The sequence below is a fragment of the Xiphophorus hellerii genome, chromosome 17, assembly GCF_003331165.1.
Source record: "Xiphophorus hellerii strain 12219 chromosome 17, Xiphophorus_hellerii-4.1, whole genome shotgun sequence".
Lineage (NCBI taxonomy): Eukaryota > Metazoa > Chordata > Actinopteri > Cyprinodontiformes > Poeciliidae > Xiphophorus > Xiphophorus hellerii.
In genome coordinates, this window is record NC_045688.1 from 17,475,772 (window position 1) to 17,494,879 (window position 19,108).

Consider the following 19,108-nt stretch of genomic DNA (forward strand, 5'->3'; position numbering starts at 1 on the left):
GAAGAGATTTCTGAAGGGTTCCAAATCAAAGGACAGGAGTTTGAATAAGGTGGAGAGATGGACGAAAGGACTGCACTCCTTCATAGCGCTGTAAAAACAAGGAGATGGAATGCAGTGGAAAGGGAACGCAGGTCATCCGTCTACATTCAAAGTCCATTTAGGCTTCAGCAAATTTTATTTAAGTGTGAAGGTTTTAGTTTTGGAGCCCGTTTCCTTTTTTATTGTCGGCAGCTAATTTGTGCAGAAGACTTTTCCAGGTTGTGTAAATGTACTATTCTCCTTCATAAATCTTCAATAAGTGTCTTAAGTTTCCTATTGCTTTGAGCATTGCATAAATTAGAGAGGGCTGCAAGAACACCTCTTTTGGACTGGCAAAGAGAAACTGCCCACCATCAAGAAGTTGACTGGCCTTCACTTGAAGTGGCCCAGTTCAAACAAGACAGTGGCTGCGCTTCCATTGACCATAAAATTGCGTGATTTGACATCGAAAATAAATTTAATAGAAACACGACAACTTTGAAAAAAAAAAAAACCCCTCTAATTTTTCCAATAAAAAGTTTTCCGTTAGGATGAGGTGGATTTCTTTTGGTTTATTTGGCAAAACTGCATCGCAGGAGTCATGTGATCAACAACCGAATGTCGCCACTGGTGCAAAACGTAAAGAAGACGACCAGAAGTGGCTAGAGGATGACGACACGGCATGTTTTTTAATGACTTGCCACGTGAACAAACTTATTCATATGTGATTTTTCATTGCGTTTCTTTTTTAACAGAAACACAGCCATTGCAAAAGTGAGTTTTTTTTTTACATTAGCAGAATATTGACAACATTTTGCACAGATCTGTTATGGAAACCCAGCTGGTCTAGACAAGATGATGTCTAGTCAATGTTTTCAACTGGAGGACTTTTTGGACATCTTCTGGACACCAACGTGTTTTAGTCTCTATCATACTTTCACATTGGCTCTGTTGTGGATAGCTTTGTCCGTATCGTAACTTTAAAAGTTCTCGACCTTTTCCATGACTGACGCACAAAACCAGCCACAGATCAAATTCAATCCAGACAAAACAAAGAACCTCCATACTCCATTATATTTTTTTTCATACAAATTTTGTCAAAATGGAGCTACTAGCAAAGGAATCACTACAGATAGTTTGGTATGTTTGGGTCCAGTAGGGTGCCGGTGCCAACTTCAAGATTGATTTAAGATTTTAAAGGAATAATCCCATAAAAAATGAAATAGTCTGACTCAGTTTTTTTTCTCTGGTTAGGCCTTTGTGATCTCCTTCACGTCAGACTTCGTCCCTCGGCTCGTCTACCAGTACATGTACAGCCAGACGGGCACCATGCACGGATTCATCGACCACACGCTCTCCTTCTTCAACGTTTCCAATTTCAAGCCTGGCACCGCGCCACACAGCTCGGACCAAGGAGACATCACTGTCTGCCGGTACGAATCCCACCACAAAAAAAACACTCAGGCCTCTTGTGTCTTATCAAATACTCCCAGTCGTTACAATGTTTGCCGTTCAGAAACAAAACACTCTTTACATGTATGACAAAGATCTTTACTTGTATTGTACCTTCGGCAAAAATAAATATTAGAAATAGGTCAGTTCATAACATGATTATTAGCCATTCTCAAATAATGAGGAGTAGACGATGGATGAATGAATGTGATGACATGTTGAAAATGTAATTATCTTGTTTCGGTCGAGGGAGGAACCTTTTCTTAGTATTTGGAAGCGACTTTATTCAGAGAGACAGTTATGTGTCACAAGGAACCTCCAAGTCATTCTGTGAAGAAAACCTAAAAGTCATACTAAAAGCAAGGAAAATCTTGCAAATTTATGTGTATTCTGGTGTATTTAAAGGGCAATCATCATAATCTGCAGTCCAGAACAGCTTTGTGCAGATGCTGAGTTGTCTAGCTGGTTTAACTGGATTTCAAATATTATCTAAAGCACTTATTCATTGTACTTTAATTTTGAGTTGCAGATGCAGTCAATAAAATAAACATGCATTTATTTAGTTTTCAAATGTTTATTGCATTAAATATACTTTTTATTTATTTATTTGCAATTCTGCTCTTTGGAACGTAAAATAAGTACAACAATCTGCTATTAGCTTGGTAATTAGCATTGTTAGCTTCTCTGCCAGCTAGATGCAAACCACTGCTTACATGACTTTGTAGCCTTTGTAGTTTGTTTACTGGAGTTTTAAATCGGTGTCACTTTAATGAAAGTGGTTTGTCCTCCTTTAGCTCATATCAGTTTGAGTTTTATTGAGGTTTCTGAAAAGTGAGGGAACAACGTCAACCCTTCATTCAGGCAGCCGACAAGCAGTGCGCAGCAACAGGTGGGGGATGGAAATGTTATCAAAATGACTTAAAAATGTCTGTGGTAACAGAACTCCAGGAAATTAGAATATGCAATTCCATAAAAACAAGATTATGACACTTTTGTTTGTTTTTTTAACCACCATAACTTTTCTCAATAGTCTTAGTGTTGGCCACAGACCCGATGCTGCCGGTGTGAGCTGCTTGGGAGAAAATAACAACGGCATATTTTTGGAATGTGATGTGTATTGTGTTTTATATAGAAGCTGTACTTCACTATTTCTAAAGCTGCAGTTACAGTTATAATCCTGTAAGTGTTGGAACCTAAACTTCTAAAACTCAACCGGAATGTCTACTAATTTAATTTGCTGAAGCCCCCTCTCCATTGTTAAGTCTCATTTATTATTCAGTTCCAGCCACGTTGGGTGCCTCTCCACTGGCAGCGTATCCCTCACTATGTGGGTGTGAATACTTATAGGAACTTGGGCGGGAATGTGGGAACGTGAGCACACAGGATCTGTGGTCGAGACTCTTGAAGATGTCATTTTGCGTCTGTAACTTTGGGCGGCCAGTTTCTGAAAAATCTCTCGCTATAATTGTTCGTTGCGAGTTGCTCCGTCCAGTTGCAACGAGCTATAAGTGCCGCCTTAGATCATCCAATCACGTAAATCCATGAGCCAATCGAGGAACGCAGTCTGCTGCCAATCGAATCTCTTGCGCACAATTCCTGGCCAGCACCACAGGTAGTTCCAAAAAACATGGAGTTTAGCCTTGGCATCTAAATATGGTCTAGACCCTTTTGCGGAAAATACACACCGGGTTTATCGGGGGGGGGGTTTTCACCATAGTTGCTTCTTCGACTTAAAAAGTGACTTCTAGCAACTTTCCACTGATTCCTCGGTTTTCTTTTCAGCTACCGACAACTTTACATCAACTGCAGATGTAACAAGCACCTTCTACATATGAAACAGAAAAGGTTTAAGGTTGAAAACACCTTACTGCCAACAGTACAGCTTTTTGAATTCAATAATGTCAATGACTGCCAAATACAGTCCACCATTGTATATTCCACGCATTTTTGCTGGTGCCAATGGCAAGAATCTCCTTTAGAATGTTAAAATAAAGCACTGTAGTGGGAAAGGTCACGGATGATAGCGGCCACAGACAGCCAAGGCCGACCTGCAGTTACATAAGTTGGCGAAGCAAGAATACCATCTTTGTGCTGGAGCGCCTTGATGCGTCACGCCAAAAGTATGACGAGACGCTTTACGCCTGTAACGGTTATTAGGCGTGAAATTGGTAGCAAATGTCCCAAGAAGGGGTTTTTTTGTGTCCAACATGTTCATCTCTGTGTACAGCAGCTGTTTCTTGGTTCAAGAGCCAGTCATCCAGCTCTTGATGTCAAAAACTCCATGGAGTTAATGTCTTTTTATATCCCTTTTGTCGTCCCACGTTGATGTTGTGATTGTGGTTGTATGGATGAATATATGTCACAGGACAGGCGAATGAATGGATGCATGGTAGTGTCAAGCTGAGTAGAAAGGAAGGGCGAGGGGGCTGACAGCATTGATGAAATGATCAGATAAGAAGGCAAAGAAACTAGGCTTCTTTTATAACGAGGAAGAGATTAAGTACGATGGAAAGATACCGGCGTGGCAGAGAGCAGAGGAGGAGCGTAGCCACTCTGGGTGGTTTTAAAAAGATAGCCGGTGTGACAGAACCGTTTCAATTTTTAATCAGATTTAAAAGCAGCAGTATGACAGACTAAATAATCATTTCCGCATCAGTGGACCGCACATCTCTTCAGTAATGTTGTCGTCAGAGCTCCAACGTTTTGTATTATTCTGGGATTTCACGTGACATTTTACGTGATTTTTACGTGACGGTTGGCACAAAGTAGAAAGAAGCTTCTCGTGGCTTGAATTCAGTGCCGAAGGTTTTTCTAAATAACGTTGAGAACTGTTTATCATTTTTCCTTTAACTTCACAATTATACTGTCCTTTGCAGCACTCCCACAGAAGATAGGGAAAAATGTTGTAAGAATAAAGGAGTAGAAATGTGAATTATGGTGAATACGAGAAGCCTGACTAGAAGTAGGTCTTCTTGGAAAAAGAATACTTAAAGTCGTCATCTGAATCACGGAGCTAAGCATGGAGTGCTCTATAAGCCGTGGGCGTCACTCAAACAGCCAGTTACTTAATTTGAGTTAGTTAAAATAGATTACAAATGTGCACGTGTACATTTTAGACCCAATTAACCGCTCCGTGTGTGTTTGTGTGGGCTCAGCTTAAAGAGAGCTCTGTACTTGTAATTCTTCACTACAAGTTTTAGTTGGTGGTAATGAATCTGTAGGTGACGTTCATCCTGATTAGCTTAGAGCTACTTTCTAAATTACTGACAAACTGTTAGTGCGTCTGTGTACGGTACAAACTTAGTTAAGCTCATCTATCAACACTCTGTCTTTGAGCTATTTTACAATCGTAACAAACATTTGCCGTGTGGTTTGTGTTTTAGAAGGTTTTGTGCTCAGTTTGTACTCAAGTATCTTCAAGTGAGCTAGCTTAGCAATAGCATACCGAGATAGCATCGCCCATCTTCTCCATTTACAAGAAGCTAAGGATTTTAATATTCCTCCACCTTCTGTTCTAATATTATATGGAAACTTTGCTAGTATTAGAGGCAAAGCTTAAAAACTACATCTCAGAACCACTGAAAACAGTAGACCCAACCAAGAAAATAAAGAGCCAAAGTGCACAAAATGTCTAGACAAAGACATCTCTTAAGAGTTAATGTCACTAGTGGCTAACAGTTAGCAAGCCTCAGTATTTTTGCGATGATTTTACAGCATTCAGATGCTGTAAAAACCAACACAAAAGAGAAAAACATCGTTTTGGTCTTGTAGCTGTGTTTAGGAGTTCTTTCAGCTTGTTACTTGAGACATAAATTTCTGTTTTCTCTCGCGCGCCGTGTCCGACAGATCTTCTGGGATTTATGAAGTAGGACGTTTGAAGGCTTCCCAAGAGTTTTACACTGGAGTTCTCATAAAGTGCGAAACGTCCTGACCAGAAAGAACGTTGTTCTGCTTCCCACTGCCTCGAACGAAAGAATACATTTCTCTGTTTGGTGGATTACGAACAGGCATTTTTGCCCTTTTTTTTTGTTTTGTTTTGTCAAGTATCAAAAATACTGCTACACAAATAGTTTAAAGCAGTGGTCCCCAACCATCTTATTACCGCGGACCGGTCAAGACTTGACAATTTTGCTGCGGCCCAGGGTGGAGGGGGAGGATACCGTCAGATAATGCTTCTGCATGTTGGTGTTCCCGCTAAAGCCTTTTTTTTTTTTTTGCTGCCCCGATTTTCCCTTTACGACAATCTTACAGCGTCCTGCAGTGTGTGGTGTGTTTTTTGGTGGTGTGTTGAATTTGCCCGATTCAAAGTCAGACATATTCAAGTGGTTATGTTTAGTCAGTTAAAATGTTAACTACGAAAAAACATAACTCTCCTCCAAATCATAGTGCAGCAAATAGAGCGGCTGCTCCCGCTGTCTTTTATCAAACGCCTTTTCTTTTTGTTACGTCTTTTTTTGCTTAAAATGAATCCACAAACTATCACTGCTGTTTCTACATCGTCATCCGTGTTTGTTTACTCTAAATTCACGTATTTTATGTTGGGGGTTTTTACTGGATTGTCTTCAGGAACCGGGATGTTCGTGAGTGGAATCGGTTCTTGTGGTGTGTTGCTCCTGCCGTGTGGCTGGACACACCAACCGATCGAACCTGTTGGACTTTTATCGGCTCTGTGGTCACAGAGGTTTGGAAAATCGGCCCACAATCCTTAAATCGTGCCGTGTGAACCAGACCTAAAACTCACAAGCTCTACTCCTCTCCTCTCGTCTCGACCACTGCCCTAACGCTCTCTGACTCTGGTCGCTATGGTAACATTTACACATCCCCTCAAAATAAGATACAGATGGGCCACAAAAACGAACATTTTACTTTCATGAAAATTTTAACTCACGATAACGACTAATGGAGCCCTGAGCTTGTTTCTCTGCAACGAGACGGTCCCATCTGGGAATGATGAAAGACAATGACACCCAAAGTGTTGCTGATGCACAGGGCGCCTGGTCTCTAGTGGAGAAGCAGTTTGAAGCTTCATTAACGAGCCGGTCACCATATCATGCAGAGCGGGGTTGGACTGTGGGAATCACCTACCGGGATAAATCCATCCTCCTGTCTCTTCTCTGGGCCTTTTTCTTCACAAAGAAACTTTCCAAATACATCTGATCTGTTTCTTACTCATGTTGCTGCTTGTGGCTCAATGTTGGCGCAAGACGTAACCGAGAGAATCCGGCTAAAGGATTTTCAAAATAAAAGATGCTCCAGACTCAAATAATACATAAAACGGAAATATTTAATTACTTCTTGCGCGGCCCGGCACCAATTGGTCCACGGACCGGTACCGGTCCGCGGCCCAGGGGTTGGGGACCACTGGTTTAAAGCATGGTGGGTCCTATTAGAAAATTTTTGCAAATGACTGTGTGTTTTTGGCAAGCAACTGAGATAGAGCTGTTACTTATGAACTGCTTCCTGTTTTCAACAAAAGCTTCTCCAGCAGATACAGGGTGACAGACACAATACAAAGTCCTTCATGAAGGTTCTTCTTCTGGCTTCGTCGACGTCTATAAATCATTGTGTAAAGTTCGCTGCTCTGACATCAGGCTGCCTGTGTTTATGTTCTTATCGCCCTGAAGTCAACCGAGGGCCAAGCAGCTCTGTGAAGGATTATTGGGAGGTTTATTATTGGACATCTGTTCTTTGTGCATCAGGCGAAAATATTTACTCTTCATCTCATGAGCTGCAGAGATGAGCTCTGCTCAGAAAATTATTACCGCAGAACTAATAAGAGGGAATCCAGTAGGCATCATACCGCAGATTTTGGATTTTGCTCGACTTGCTAAATTATTTCCGCGTATGTGACATTTTGACGTGAGTTATTTACCCCTTTTTCACGTTCAAAAACCCAAGCAGTCAGATGTTAACCCGTTTTCCTCTTTCTAAAACCACATGCTTTATTGTTGTTGTTGCTGATTTGCATTATCTGAGACTGGCAGAAAATGGATGTCTGCCTTTTTCATTATCCACAAAAACACTTGTAAGAAGGCTTTTGGAATTAATCCGCAAACTCGCATGCAACTTCCTTCAATTTGAACCTTGTGTTCACTTAGAGTTACATTTATGTTTTACAAATCACTGCTGAGATGAGAGAGGAAGCACGACATTGTTGAAAATCACCACTAGAGAACTAGGCTTACATCAACAAGGCCTCAAAACCTGGATCTCAGTATAGGCGCCATGGGGCATCAAGTAAGGTGACACAAACGAAGCAGAAGAAGCACCAGAAATTACGACAGCGTATTGTAGTTAGAAAAACAAGAGGAGGGCATTTCCGTCAAAAGAATCTCTCAAATTTTCTAAGAAAAACTTAGAAACGTCTGAGTTTGAAAAGTGGAAAATTGCTAGAACAAAACTCATAAGCTTTTAGGTTAATCTCAAAAAAATGTTTTTTTTTTTCAAGAAAGAAATTTGTAAATGTCTGAGTTTGAAAATTTGCTAAATAAACAGAAAAAACAACAACCAAGTTTTCATGAGGCCCCCAAACTGATTAAAATGCAATTATCAAATAATAATAATAATTTGTGAGAAGCAAGTAACCAACTTTTTTTTTTTTTTTGCCTAAAATATCTTTTGAAAGTAAATAGGTGGTGATTTTTTTCCCCTCCAAAATCACTTTTGGCAAAAATGACTTAGTCTGTTATTTTAGGAAGGCGACAATAATCCATACAGGTCTTAGCAAATATTTTATTTTCTAGTTGTTGGTTGTCCCTCCCCTTTCTGCTATCCTGGGCGACTGCCCGTATGGCCCACATTAAAAACCACCACTGGTCACAGAAACCTACTTGAATAAAATAAAACTGGTCAATTAATGTAGACCGTTCCCAGCATTACTAAGTAGCTCGGGATTATCCATCTACGTAACTATGGCAATAGAGCCATGAAAAAAATGATCTTAAAAACTATGGGACCATAAAGCAGTATGGAGCATTACCTGTGTTTTTTTTTTTCTCCTGTCCTAATTCTGCTCTTTTCCTTTTTTGCTTGGAAAATCTCTAAATAAGACATGAGAGCGGACGGCAGATCTGTCATACCAAATCAAAACTCCATGCTCATCCATCAGGAGACGGAATCAGCCCTGACAGAAGCCAGGCATTCTGATAGGGTGTGTGTGTGTGTGGGTGCACGTGTGTGTGTGTGTTTCTGGGATGGGAATGCTTTGACCCTTGTTTGTCTGTAAATACATTCTGGGATCCCAGGAGGCACGATGTTGGAAGCAGTAACTCCTGAACACACACACCCGCACACCCACATGAGATTCACACATTTGACCTTTAATCCATGAATTATAAAAAACCATAATCACATTTCAATTCAGTTCAAATCAAAACAGTACTTTATTAATCCCAGAGGGAAAGTAAATGTTGTTACTCTTATTATACAATTATCTTGAAAGAGTTGTTGCAGACGCTGATGGCTGTGGGCAGGAAGGATCTGCTGTTGAAGTCTGTACTACAGCAGTTCTGAAGAGGCCTCTGACTGAAGACACTTATTATTATGTGACAATTTCATACAAAGGATGGTCAGGATTGTCTGTAATTTTCTTTATCTTATGAAGAATTCTTTACATTCTAAGAAATGTTTCTGTAATTTGTATGTCAACTCATATACTAAGAGAGAACTGTAAAATAACATAAAGCAGACACACATTTTTTTTTTTTTTTTTTACAATATTCATTACAATGGCAACAGATTGAATACTTAGCTAAGAGATGAGCTCCAACAACCGAGCTGCAGATCTTAGCTATGCAATGTGCTTCAGCCTTTCAAATCAAAAATCTCAGATAGAAAGATTGAAATAATATAACAGATGATGCATAATTTAAGCTGTTGTGGGGCGTCCTAATTCTTCACATCACTGTAGTTTATGAAATGACATTGCATTCCACAGGTAGCGGGGACACTTCCGCTAATAGGCTAAAACGCTAATAGCACAGCTAATTATTTTGTTTAGCATCTGGCGTTTTTTGTGAACTTTTAGTTGAATAAAAGTCAACATCTGTGTTGAGGCGTGTTGAGGACTAAAGCCCCTTCTCTTGACAATAGAGGAGGGGCTTTAGTTGCTTCTTCTGGTCACTTTCATTGTATCAGCCAATAAATCATAAAAATAAGACATCAGATACTTTTTGACTCCTCAAGAATTCCTCAGTTAGTCTATTTGTTCACATTCACATTCGTTCCCCCAATTGAATTTCAAACAAAAAAAAAAAAGATGCAGGTCCAAAATGAAACACGGGCGCCAGAGAACAAAGTATAGACATAAATACAACATCTGAGGACATTTTAGAACTTGTAAATTACGTCAAACTTAAATTGATTGTAGTCTTTTTCGGGCAGATGGAATTTAAATTGAAGTTAGCGCTTTAGCTTTAACACACACCAAATGCCGTGTTGGCGTATTTCTTTACTGTTAGCGGAGCTAATATTTATGATCAGCGTGTCAGGATTAGCATAACTAGCTTTTTAGTTAGCGGTGCCCACCACTCCTTTTGAGTTAGCTGTCTTTATAAAAAAAAACCCAACTTTTAAACAAGCATGTTCAAAAGAGATAACTACAAAACCCAACGTCTCACTGATTCGTCTTATGAAACAATACGGAGTGAGACGCCCCAGTTGCTGTGGAAAACCTCTGTGATTGCGAAAAACACACAGATAGTCCTATCATTTTTTTAATAACAGAAACATATGCATTTCCTCTTTAATTCAGTTGAGATAGATTAGCTTGAAATGCTAGGAGAACGACAGGAAGTGAAGTCCAGGTCACATTAGAAGCCGACCTTCGAGTAAAACACTGTAAAATATTGTCCAGTGAAAGATGAATAGATTAAAGGAGAAAAAGAGGGGAGAGGAGCTCAGTCTCAAGAAACATTCCTCATTTATGACTGTATAAGGAGAAGGAGTCAGCCATCATAAGACCCTGCTACGACACACACACACACCCCCTCTCACACACACGCTTAGTGTTCATCCTCCTCTCTGTTAGCTGCGTCCCCTTCATGTCGGCCTCAGTGAGACGCCTCACTCAGAGTGTTTTATCTTCAGAGGAATTTTTGCATGGCAGGGTGTGTACATGTGAGCGACGCTCTACGCTGCACCGTGATCCGAGCGCTCACATTAATGTGACGTGGTTAACTGGTGAGCTCCGCCGCTTCCTGTGTTCCTGTCACCACAGCCGACTCTCGCCTAAAGAGTCTTTAAATTGTTTGCGTCGTGAGCGACTTTGTCTAAACCTGATGGCGCTTCATGTCGGGCCGCACAACCTTTTTTGGGGTTTGTTTTGGAGAGAATATGCTCTTGATTTAATACATTTGAGAAACGTGATTGATGGATGACAGAAGAAATGCAGGAGCTCTGTGATGTAAGCTGAAATGTTTGACAGTCGTTAATCCTTAAAAGGGAAAGTAGTCCTTTTTTTTTTTTTTCCTGACTTGGCTTGACAGGAAACTTGAGTAGCAATAAAAATGATTGGAAACATAATTTTACATTTTAACATTTAATTCAAATCCTGCCAGTGTAAAACAGTGAGTTACAAAAATAGATTATACAAGTTTATTGAGAAGAACAGAGTGAGAGTATGAAACAGTCCGTTGCGGCCAGGTCGCAACAGACCGGTGATGAATCAGTCTCGTAGTAAACGAGTGTGTGTACATCTAAAGCCCTTCTCCACAGACGTGGCTCTAACTGGCTCTTCCTCCGTCAGTCTCAGTCAGATTCATCTACATTTCCGTACATTGAGTGGCTCTTCTACGTTTTTAGGAACCTCTCCAAGACGTGATAAAAGTCTTGGAGACGCGCGCAAGACTTTTGCGTGATTGGTGCAGACTGCGTTCACTGATTGGCGTGTGGATTCCACAACGAGACTGCAGTAGTTGACAAGATGACGCGCTGAAAATCGATATCTCCTCGAGATCCAGACCTTGTTAATAATTATGGCGGAAGAACGCATCCAGCGTCAAATTGGTCGACCAAGGGTACACGTAAAATGCCACCAACCAATGCTCCTGCTCTCTCATGGTCCCGCCCACATCCCCGCCCATATTCACGTCCTCATGGTAACGGACACTTTGCCAATGGAGACACAACCAACTTGGTTAGGACTGAATCGGATGTTAACCACCTACTGTGGCCCTTGACAATAGTGAAGGGGCTTTAGTTGCTTCTTCTGGTCCGTCAGGAGTCACTTTCATTGTATCATCCAATAAATCATTAAAAAAAAGACATTAAATCTGTCTATAGATACTTTTTGTCTTGTTTGGTGGTGGTTGGGTTTCAGCCCTTCTTACCTTGGTCATGTCTCTGAGCTCTGAACATCTTGTATTCCAGGTAGGTGGCAGCTCTGGAATATGACAGAACTAGAATGTTAATGGCTTCTGGTAGCTTCACACTTGATTCTTCTCAAATCCTTGGCAGTTTGTTTGTGTCTTTTTTTTTTTCTCGATAAGTTTCCCCAATTAACTCAGCGATTTAAAGAGTTCTACATCCCTCAGAGAAACTTTTGATCGTTTTTGACTCTTAAGTCTCAACTAAATCTTTCTTTTGGCTCGTTTTGCCTGAAGAAAAGAAGCTGCCTAATAATTACACACACCTTAATATAGAGTGTTGACCTCCTCAAAGCCCCCACATACTCAGGCCTACTGTCCGCGGACGGTTAGGTCTTCATACTCTAGCGTACTGATTACCTAAAATTCTCTCGTGCAAATTCCTTTATTTCACTCAATTGTTCTTATAATTCTGCATAATTCACCATGTCAATATTTGCGTGAATATATAAAGCCTGTTGCTGTTAAGCATTTTCGCTGACGTGCCTATCACGTCCCCGTGGCAACTTTATATTGACTGTTATCATATTGATGTCAACTTTGAAACAACACGAACTCATATAACCCCTATTCTCAACCTTATCAGCCCGGTGTCACATGAAAACCAGTTCGATGTGAACACTGTTTCCACCGGGTGGTTTAATGTGCGACACCGAGTACGCGGTCATAAAAATCTATCCTTGCGCGGACAATGTCCGGCGGACGTCCGCTTCGAGTCCACGCGGACTGAAGTGCGCCCGAGTATGTTGGGGCCTTTAGGCCACACCCCTCCATCATTACACAGACACACACCACCTGCTACACTTAAATCCACGTCTATTCAGAGAAAAAATGCCTAAAAAGGATTAATTACACTTAGTACTCTAATTCTATTTTTCACTGATTCTCTTGGCTGACTATCTGTAAACAAACAATATATCAACTGTTGCATTTTCATGCTTTTCATTTTTATCCTTCCAAGTGATTTTTGGCTGATTGTGAGACAGTTTGGATTTGTTCTCTGTGATTGATTTTCTTGGTCTTAACTGCTTCCTTTGTTGCCTCTCCTTGTATCCCAAACGCAGTAATTTAACTTAATGCTGGCTGAACAGTTTGCTCTGTAGAAAGCAATGGGTTTACAATGCCAGCCTTTGTTTCATAACCACTGAAACCTCTGTGTATTGATTACTCCGAGACGATTCGTTGCTCAAAGATTCTCTTATGGTTCACAATGAGCCGAGCTGTGCCAAGGTTGGCCTTGGAAGGAAAAATGCATCTTTTATTCCACATCTCACGGGGAAGGACAGATACTTTTAGACATATTTGTTAAAACACAGTCTAGACGTTTTGTTTCTACTTCTCCAGCCATCATTCATACATACATAAACTTACTTTCTTAATGTTTTTATGATTGCGATTGTTTTTACCCTCGTCTTCACTAACGAAAGCTCTTGTACATATCTCAGGTCAGTTATGCACATTGATTTATTACTGGTTCGACTTATTTTGGACAGTTTTATATTTTAATGTGTAAACATAACAGTGCGGCGATTAAAAAGAACATAAAAACAAACAAGAACTGGCTGCACAAGTTTGAATTTATTGGGGGGTTTTTTGATAATCACATAGGCTCAAAATTAAGCTAACAGGCTTAACCACATACATACATTTACCTAAATATTTTAATAAGCGACTCTCAAAACAATGAGAAAATCAAGTCAACATATAGAATTATATGTTTGCATCAGTTAGTGAAAGTTATTGGTGCCTGTTTCTAAAACGCTGTTAATTCCAAGGTCACTAGTTCAAGCAGTTTGAGGTAAAAACCAAGAATGCTGTACCAACTATCTAGCATGGTGGTGGTAGCATCATGCCGAGGGACTGATTTGGTGCTGCTCCTATTAAAATATTGGTACATTGCAAAAACACAAAATCTTACCAAGCATTCGTGTCAATTTCTACTACAAATATCTTAGTGCACTTGAAATGCAACAACACTAACTTAGAAGTAAGTTTTTAGCAAGATATAGGAGCTTGTTTTAAGTCAATAATTCCTGAGTATTAATAAAAAAGAAAAAGAAGTTTCCGAAGATATTTGCACTAGAAACTAGACCAAACAAATACTTGGTAAGATTTAGTGTTTTTGCAGTAGATGAGTCGGCATTTCAGATTTCAAAAACCTCTAGCTTTGGCGTCAGCTCCAAATGTCCTGAAGGTGTTCAGGACGTTACCTTTAGTTTATAGCTGTCCTAGTCCAATCTGATCCAATAACAGGCTTATTTTTTTCACAATATGTCTGTTTTCAGATGTAACGTGCTAGCTTGCAGCATGTGGTTTTAGCAGTCCTGTGTTAGCTTACCTGTGCTAACTAACAGGTTTTCTGTTTCCGCCCAGTCTGTATTTGTCCCTCAGATTTCCTCTCATGAGTCTAACCGACCGGCCAACTACACTCCGGTTATCGTGTAGCTTGAACCAAGTAACCTAGTTGAAATTACAACGTTAAATTTCCCTTTGCCATTGATAAAGTTCTCTTCATTGAACTGCTGTGTCCTCAGCAGAGATGAACCGACTGGAGCTTAAACTTTTGGTCAGCTGATGAACAGCCTGTTGGAGCTATAAATACAGTTTTCACTCGACTACTCTGTTTTGTCTTTTGTTCCTGTTTAATCATTTTTCATTGCATGAAATGTAAATACTTCATGATAAGTGTTTGGATAAGTGACATAAAACTCATAGATGTTTGTGTTCAAAGTGAAAGCATTCCATTGAGAAATCTAGAGATAGTAATCTCTAGATTACTATCTCTAGATTAGTAATCTAGAGATTACTAGAGGTTTAAAGAGATTACTATCTCTTTAAATCTAGAGATAGTAATCTCTAGATTTAAAGTTTTGACTATTCTTATCTTCTTAAAGTGGATAAGCAGCATTTTACTTTGAATTTCTTTCTTCTCTCTCTCCGTCGGCGTCAGACGTCTTCTTTTCCTTTCCACCCTTTTTTTCCCCCCCTTCTTCACTCTGAGCGCGTTGGCTCTTTCTTGGCATGCGCTTCAGGTCGTCTACTGTTTATTTTCGCCTGCACCGTGAAGATGATTTTACAACAAGGAAAACGAAAGAGAAGAATGCAAATAAAGTTGGCTGCGTTTAGAGCCCAGACGTCTTACAGGACGGTGGCCTGTTTGGGGTTTCCTGCTCTATTCATTTTATTTACTACCTTACTTTCCCTCTGGGTTTTAAAAACACAAAGGTACTACTTGTTTGTGTTTCTTGTTTTAGGTACAAGGACTACAGGGAGCCCCCCTGGTCTTCTGATGCGTACCAGTTCTCCAAGCAGTACTGGTCCGTCCTGTCTGCAAGACTGGCCTTTGTCATTTTGTTCCAGGTATGGGTTTGTTGTGTTCCCCTAATGCCTGCCATTCACGCAGCAATAATTCAGAGAACACGTATAGCTAATGTGCTCACAATGTGCTCGTATGCACTAAATGATCTCAGACAGACAGTAAACAGCTTTTGTTGTCTGGTACGCAAACATGTGGCGACCAAATGTTAGGCTAAATGTTGTGGATTTATTACTCTAGAATGCTTTTCGCACATATTTGGCTGCTTACTTTTTTTCTGCCAAACTATTACAGGACTTCAAGATGGAGATACAGTCTCCAATTTCACTTTAAGACTCATTGTTTTTCTGGCTTTCCATCTGCAGAGGCGACGTCACACTGTGTGTATGAGAGCCAAGTCACCAGGGTGTAAATATGTCTACGGATCTATAATAACTCTGAAGAATTTTGAATTAATTTGAGATGCAACAACATTTAATTTTCCCTCAGGATCAATGAAGTATTTTTAATTGAATTGAGTTGAATAAAACTGTCTTTAGCATCTTATGTTAGCGGTTAGCATGATGTGCACCATTAGCTTACCTACCGTAAACAACCGTCTGTGTGCGAAATTACTATGGAAATTGTAGATCCTTTCATCAATTCTGGGTTTTATAAAAAGGCTGCTGTTGATTCCAAATCACACAATTTCCATAAGAGAAAACTTCTAAGAATGAAACAGAGCGACCTTACCCAGCATGCCAATGTTTCCTTTAAAGAGAACTCACATTTTTCGCTAAAAAGTTTTGACACAAGGATGAGGTGGGTTTTCTATAGAAATTGGATTACTTTGCAAAACTGAAATGGAAACACTGTTTTTGCATCAAACGAGTCACATGATCAACAACCGGACGTTACTGCTGGCAGAAACCACGAAGAAGACAACGACAGGAAGTGGTTGGAGAATGAGGCCAACGACTTCCAGCTTTTCATTTCTTGTCATGCGAACAAACTTATTCATCTTTGATTTAATTGTGTTTCTTATGTAACAGTGACACAATTGCAAATTGTGGTCTTTCGACACTAGCGGAATATTGACAAGGTCTTGCGCACATTTGCAATGGAAACGCAGCTAATGAGGAAAAAAGGTTCAGTTTATGTAAATACCTCATTTCAACTGTATGTTAACCCATGCTTCCCTCTCCCTCCCAGAACTTGGTGATGTTCCTCAGCCTCATGGTTGCCTGGGTGATCCCAGACGTCCCCAAGACCATCGTGGAGCAGCTCAAACGGGAAAAGAAGCTCCTGGTGGATCTGTTTCTGCAGGAGGAGAAGGAGAAATTCCAGCTCATCCAGAGCCTCTTCGTCAAGCCCAACAGCCAGTCGCCCACGGCGGGCCAGGCCTTCCCCGTTCTGGGCAAATACAGCACCCTGCCCTCGGGCCCCACGGCCGGAGACGGAGGGGGGCCGAGGGCGAGGTGCAGGGCCGCCAGCTTCAGTCAGTTCAGCGACAAGATGTCTTCGTTGCCCAGGAAAGAAAACGCAAACTCAAAGCACACGGCGGTGTGACGCGTTCCGTCCCGATCGGGGCGGGGTGGATTAAGCTTAAACGGGGCCTGTAAGCCAACGAACTCGGCCCTTTCCTGTGTGTTACCTGTATCGTTTGTGTCCTGGTGTGTGTGACACGGTAGTGCGGTGGTGAAGTCATCACAGGTCTCCTGCAGAAGTATAAACTGGTCCTTGCTGGCCTCAGTGTATGGCTCTTTAACGGTCAGCCCTGAACGAACGGCTGTGTGAGTGTGCTGTTCCGACTCGCACGACTGTTCACCTGACAAAGTGTTGTCATTTTTTTCCGTACAAACTATTTAGTGAGGCACATGAGCTTCATAGCGTAGAGAAGCAATAATTACTATATTAGGTCGAATAAGTGATCAGGACCCTGGAAGAACTGCAAACTGACGGGCTGCTTCGATAGGAAACACTAACCCACCAACAGACTGACGAACATCGTGGCTTAAACTTTAGGGCTGTCTGATCTGTGATTTTCCTACTTTGTGTATTTTTGTTTACAGATTTTGTAGCTCTCATGACATTCCACATTTTCTGGACTGTTTTTAATTCTCTTTATAAATTAGAAAAAACTTTAAAAGCGGTTTACCCAACCGATCGTGACCGGTGATGACGGCTGCTGGTTGGTTCTTTCCGCCCCGCTCTAGGTACTGATGGAATGGGAAAATGCCAATATGGCACACTCTGGTGCCGTTCACCTCCTTCTAAGCTGTAGTATCAGAACTCCATGATCTGTGAGGCTGAAAATCTCTTCTGAGCCATAAGGAACTTTTGCTGTACTCACCATGACAATAATGCACGAGGACGGCCACCTGTGAATGAGACAGAGCTGAACTACACTCACTGTGTTTATGCTAAATTAAAGAAAAACTACATCCACATTCCTTTATAATGAAGCAGTGGAGTTCTCCTGGATCAGGGTTCTGACCGATGACCTTTATGTTGCGTTGGTGAACTTCAAAGTCTTCGATTCTTCAGAGACGCTTCACAGGTTCTTCCAAGAATTCGCACCCCTCGAGTTTTTTTTCACATTTTGTCACATCGCATCCACAAATTTGAATGTCTATTAGGATCTTATGTGATAGAACAACACAAAGCAGTTCATGATCGTGAAGTGGAAGAAAGAAAAGGACACATTGTTGTGTTTCCTTGGAGCAAGAAGACGTTTTTCTGCATTGAGTTTGCATGCTCTCGCAGTTCAAGCATAGATTCTCTCCGGGTACTCCTACTTCCTCACACAGTCCAGAAACATAACTCTTCAGTTAATCAGTTTATCTAAATTGTCCTTAGGTATGAGTGTGGGCGTCCATGGTTCCCTTGTTCTGTGCATTTGTGTTGCGCTGAGATGTACTGGGAACTCGCCTGGTAAAAGCCAGCCCTAGTTCTGGACTTCGCTTTGTCCAGAGAGTCTGGGCTCTCGACTGTTGGGAAACAATAGCTTTGCTGGAGGAGTTTTAAGCAACTGGATCTCATTTTACCCAGTCGCTATCATTTGGCTGTGACATATATGTAATGCTCTAGCTTGATCAAGCTTACCGGAAATTGTGTGCGCTGTAAACAACTCCGTGGGGAGTAATGCCAAGACATCTTTGCCAGCATAAAATGTCTTAAACATTCGTCTCGCTCCGACTTTAATTGCTCGATGCGTCGTTCACTTCCTCCGCTGCCACTTCCTCATTTGCCAAGCTTCAGCCCTATAGAAGCAGAATCTAGTTCTAAAATCAACTTTGTCCATAAGTCCTTCTGTTCGCTGATTGGCCCGAGTGAAATTCATCTGTATAATTCGAGCTCAATCGGAGAAACACTGAAGGGAGATGAGAATTGAGTGGAATTGCTTTGGAAAGCAATGACCAGACTGATCTAAGGGGGACTCCATCTTCTGCCCCAATGACCGCTGAAGATGACCCCCTCATGATCCTGCAAGGACAAGACAATAGATAGTTTGTCTCCAGCAAAACTATCCAAAGAACCATCTATCTGCAAGGCTTGTAAGGTGTGTCTCAACATCTAGAGAGTGATTTTTCTTTTTATACTTAAATATTATATTTCTTTCACTTCATAAATGACCTTACGCTGTGTTGGTCTATCATATAAAACCACATTAAAGCACTCTGAAGGTGGTGGTTCTAACATGTCAAGTGTAGAACAGCATAAGGCATTTAAAGACTAGCAAGGCACTGTTCATCTGTTGCTTTTAGTAAGAGTTCTCTAGCAAACCATAAACTAAATTTTTTACAGCAGTGGTTTTGAGAAGAAAAACATGACACAATATAGTTGTTGTATGTTAAAGTGGAACTGAAATCTAAGCCGTAGTTTAGCTGTAAGCGCTAGAGATACCGCAGCTATTGTGAAGGGAAAGCTTTTCGGAACGGCAGCGACGCTCGTCAGCGTTCAGTCCACGAGGCCTTTT

The 19,108-nt window shown here is 40.9% G+C and overlaps 1 protein-coding gene across 2 annotated transcripts in view; it reads left to right on the forward strand.

Moving 5' to 3' along the window:
- Positions 1 to 18,314, forward strand: part of ano2b (anoctamin 2b) — a 66,259-nt gene extending 47,945 nt beyond the window's left edge. For both annotated transcript variants that reach the window (XM_032589541.1, XM_032589542.1), the window contains 3 exons: positions 1,273 to 1,451; positions 15,089 to 15,194; positions 16,342 to 18,314. In XM_032589541.1, the coding sequence (XP_032445432.1) occupies positions 1,273 to 1,451; positions 15,089 to 15,194; positions 16,342 to 16,698 (642 nt within the window). In that variant the 3' untranslated portion in view covers positions 16,699 to 18,314. The remainder of the gene's footprint in view (positions 1 to 1,272; positions 1,452 to 15,088; positions 15,195 to 16,341) is intronic.
- Positions 18,315 to 19,108: the final 794 nt, after the last annotated feature.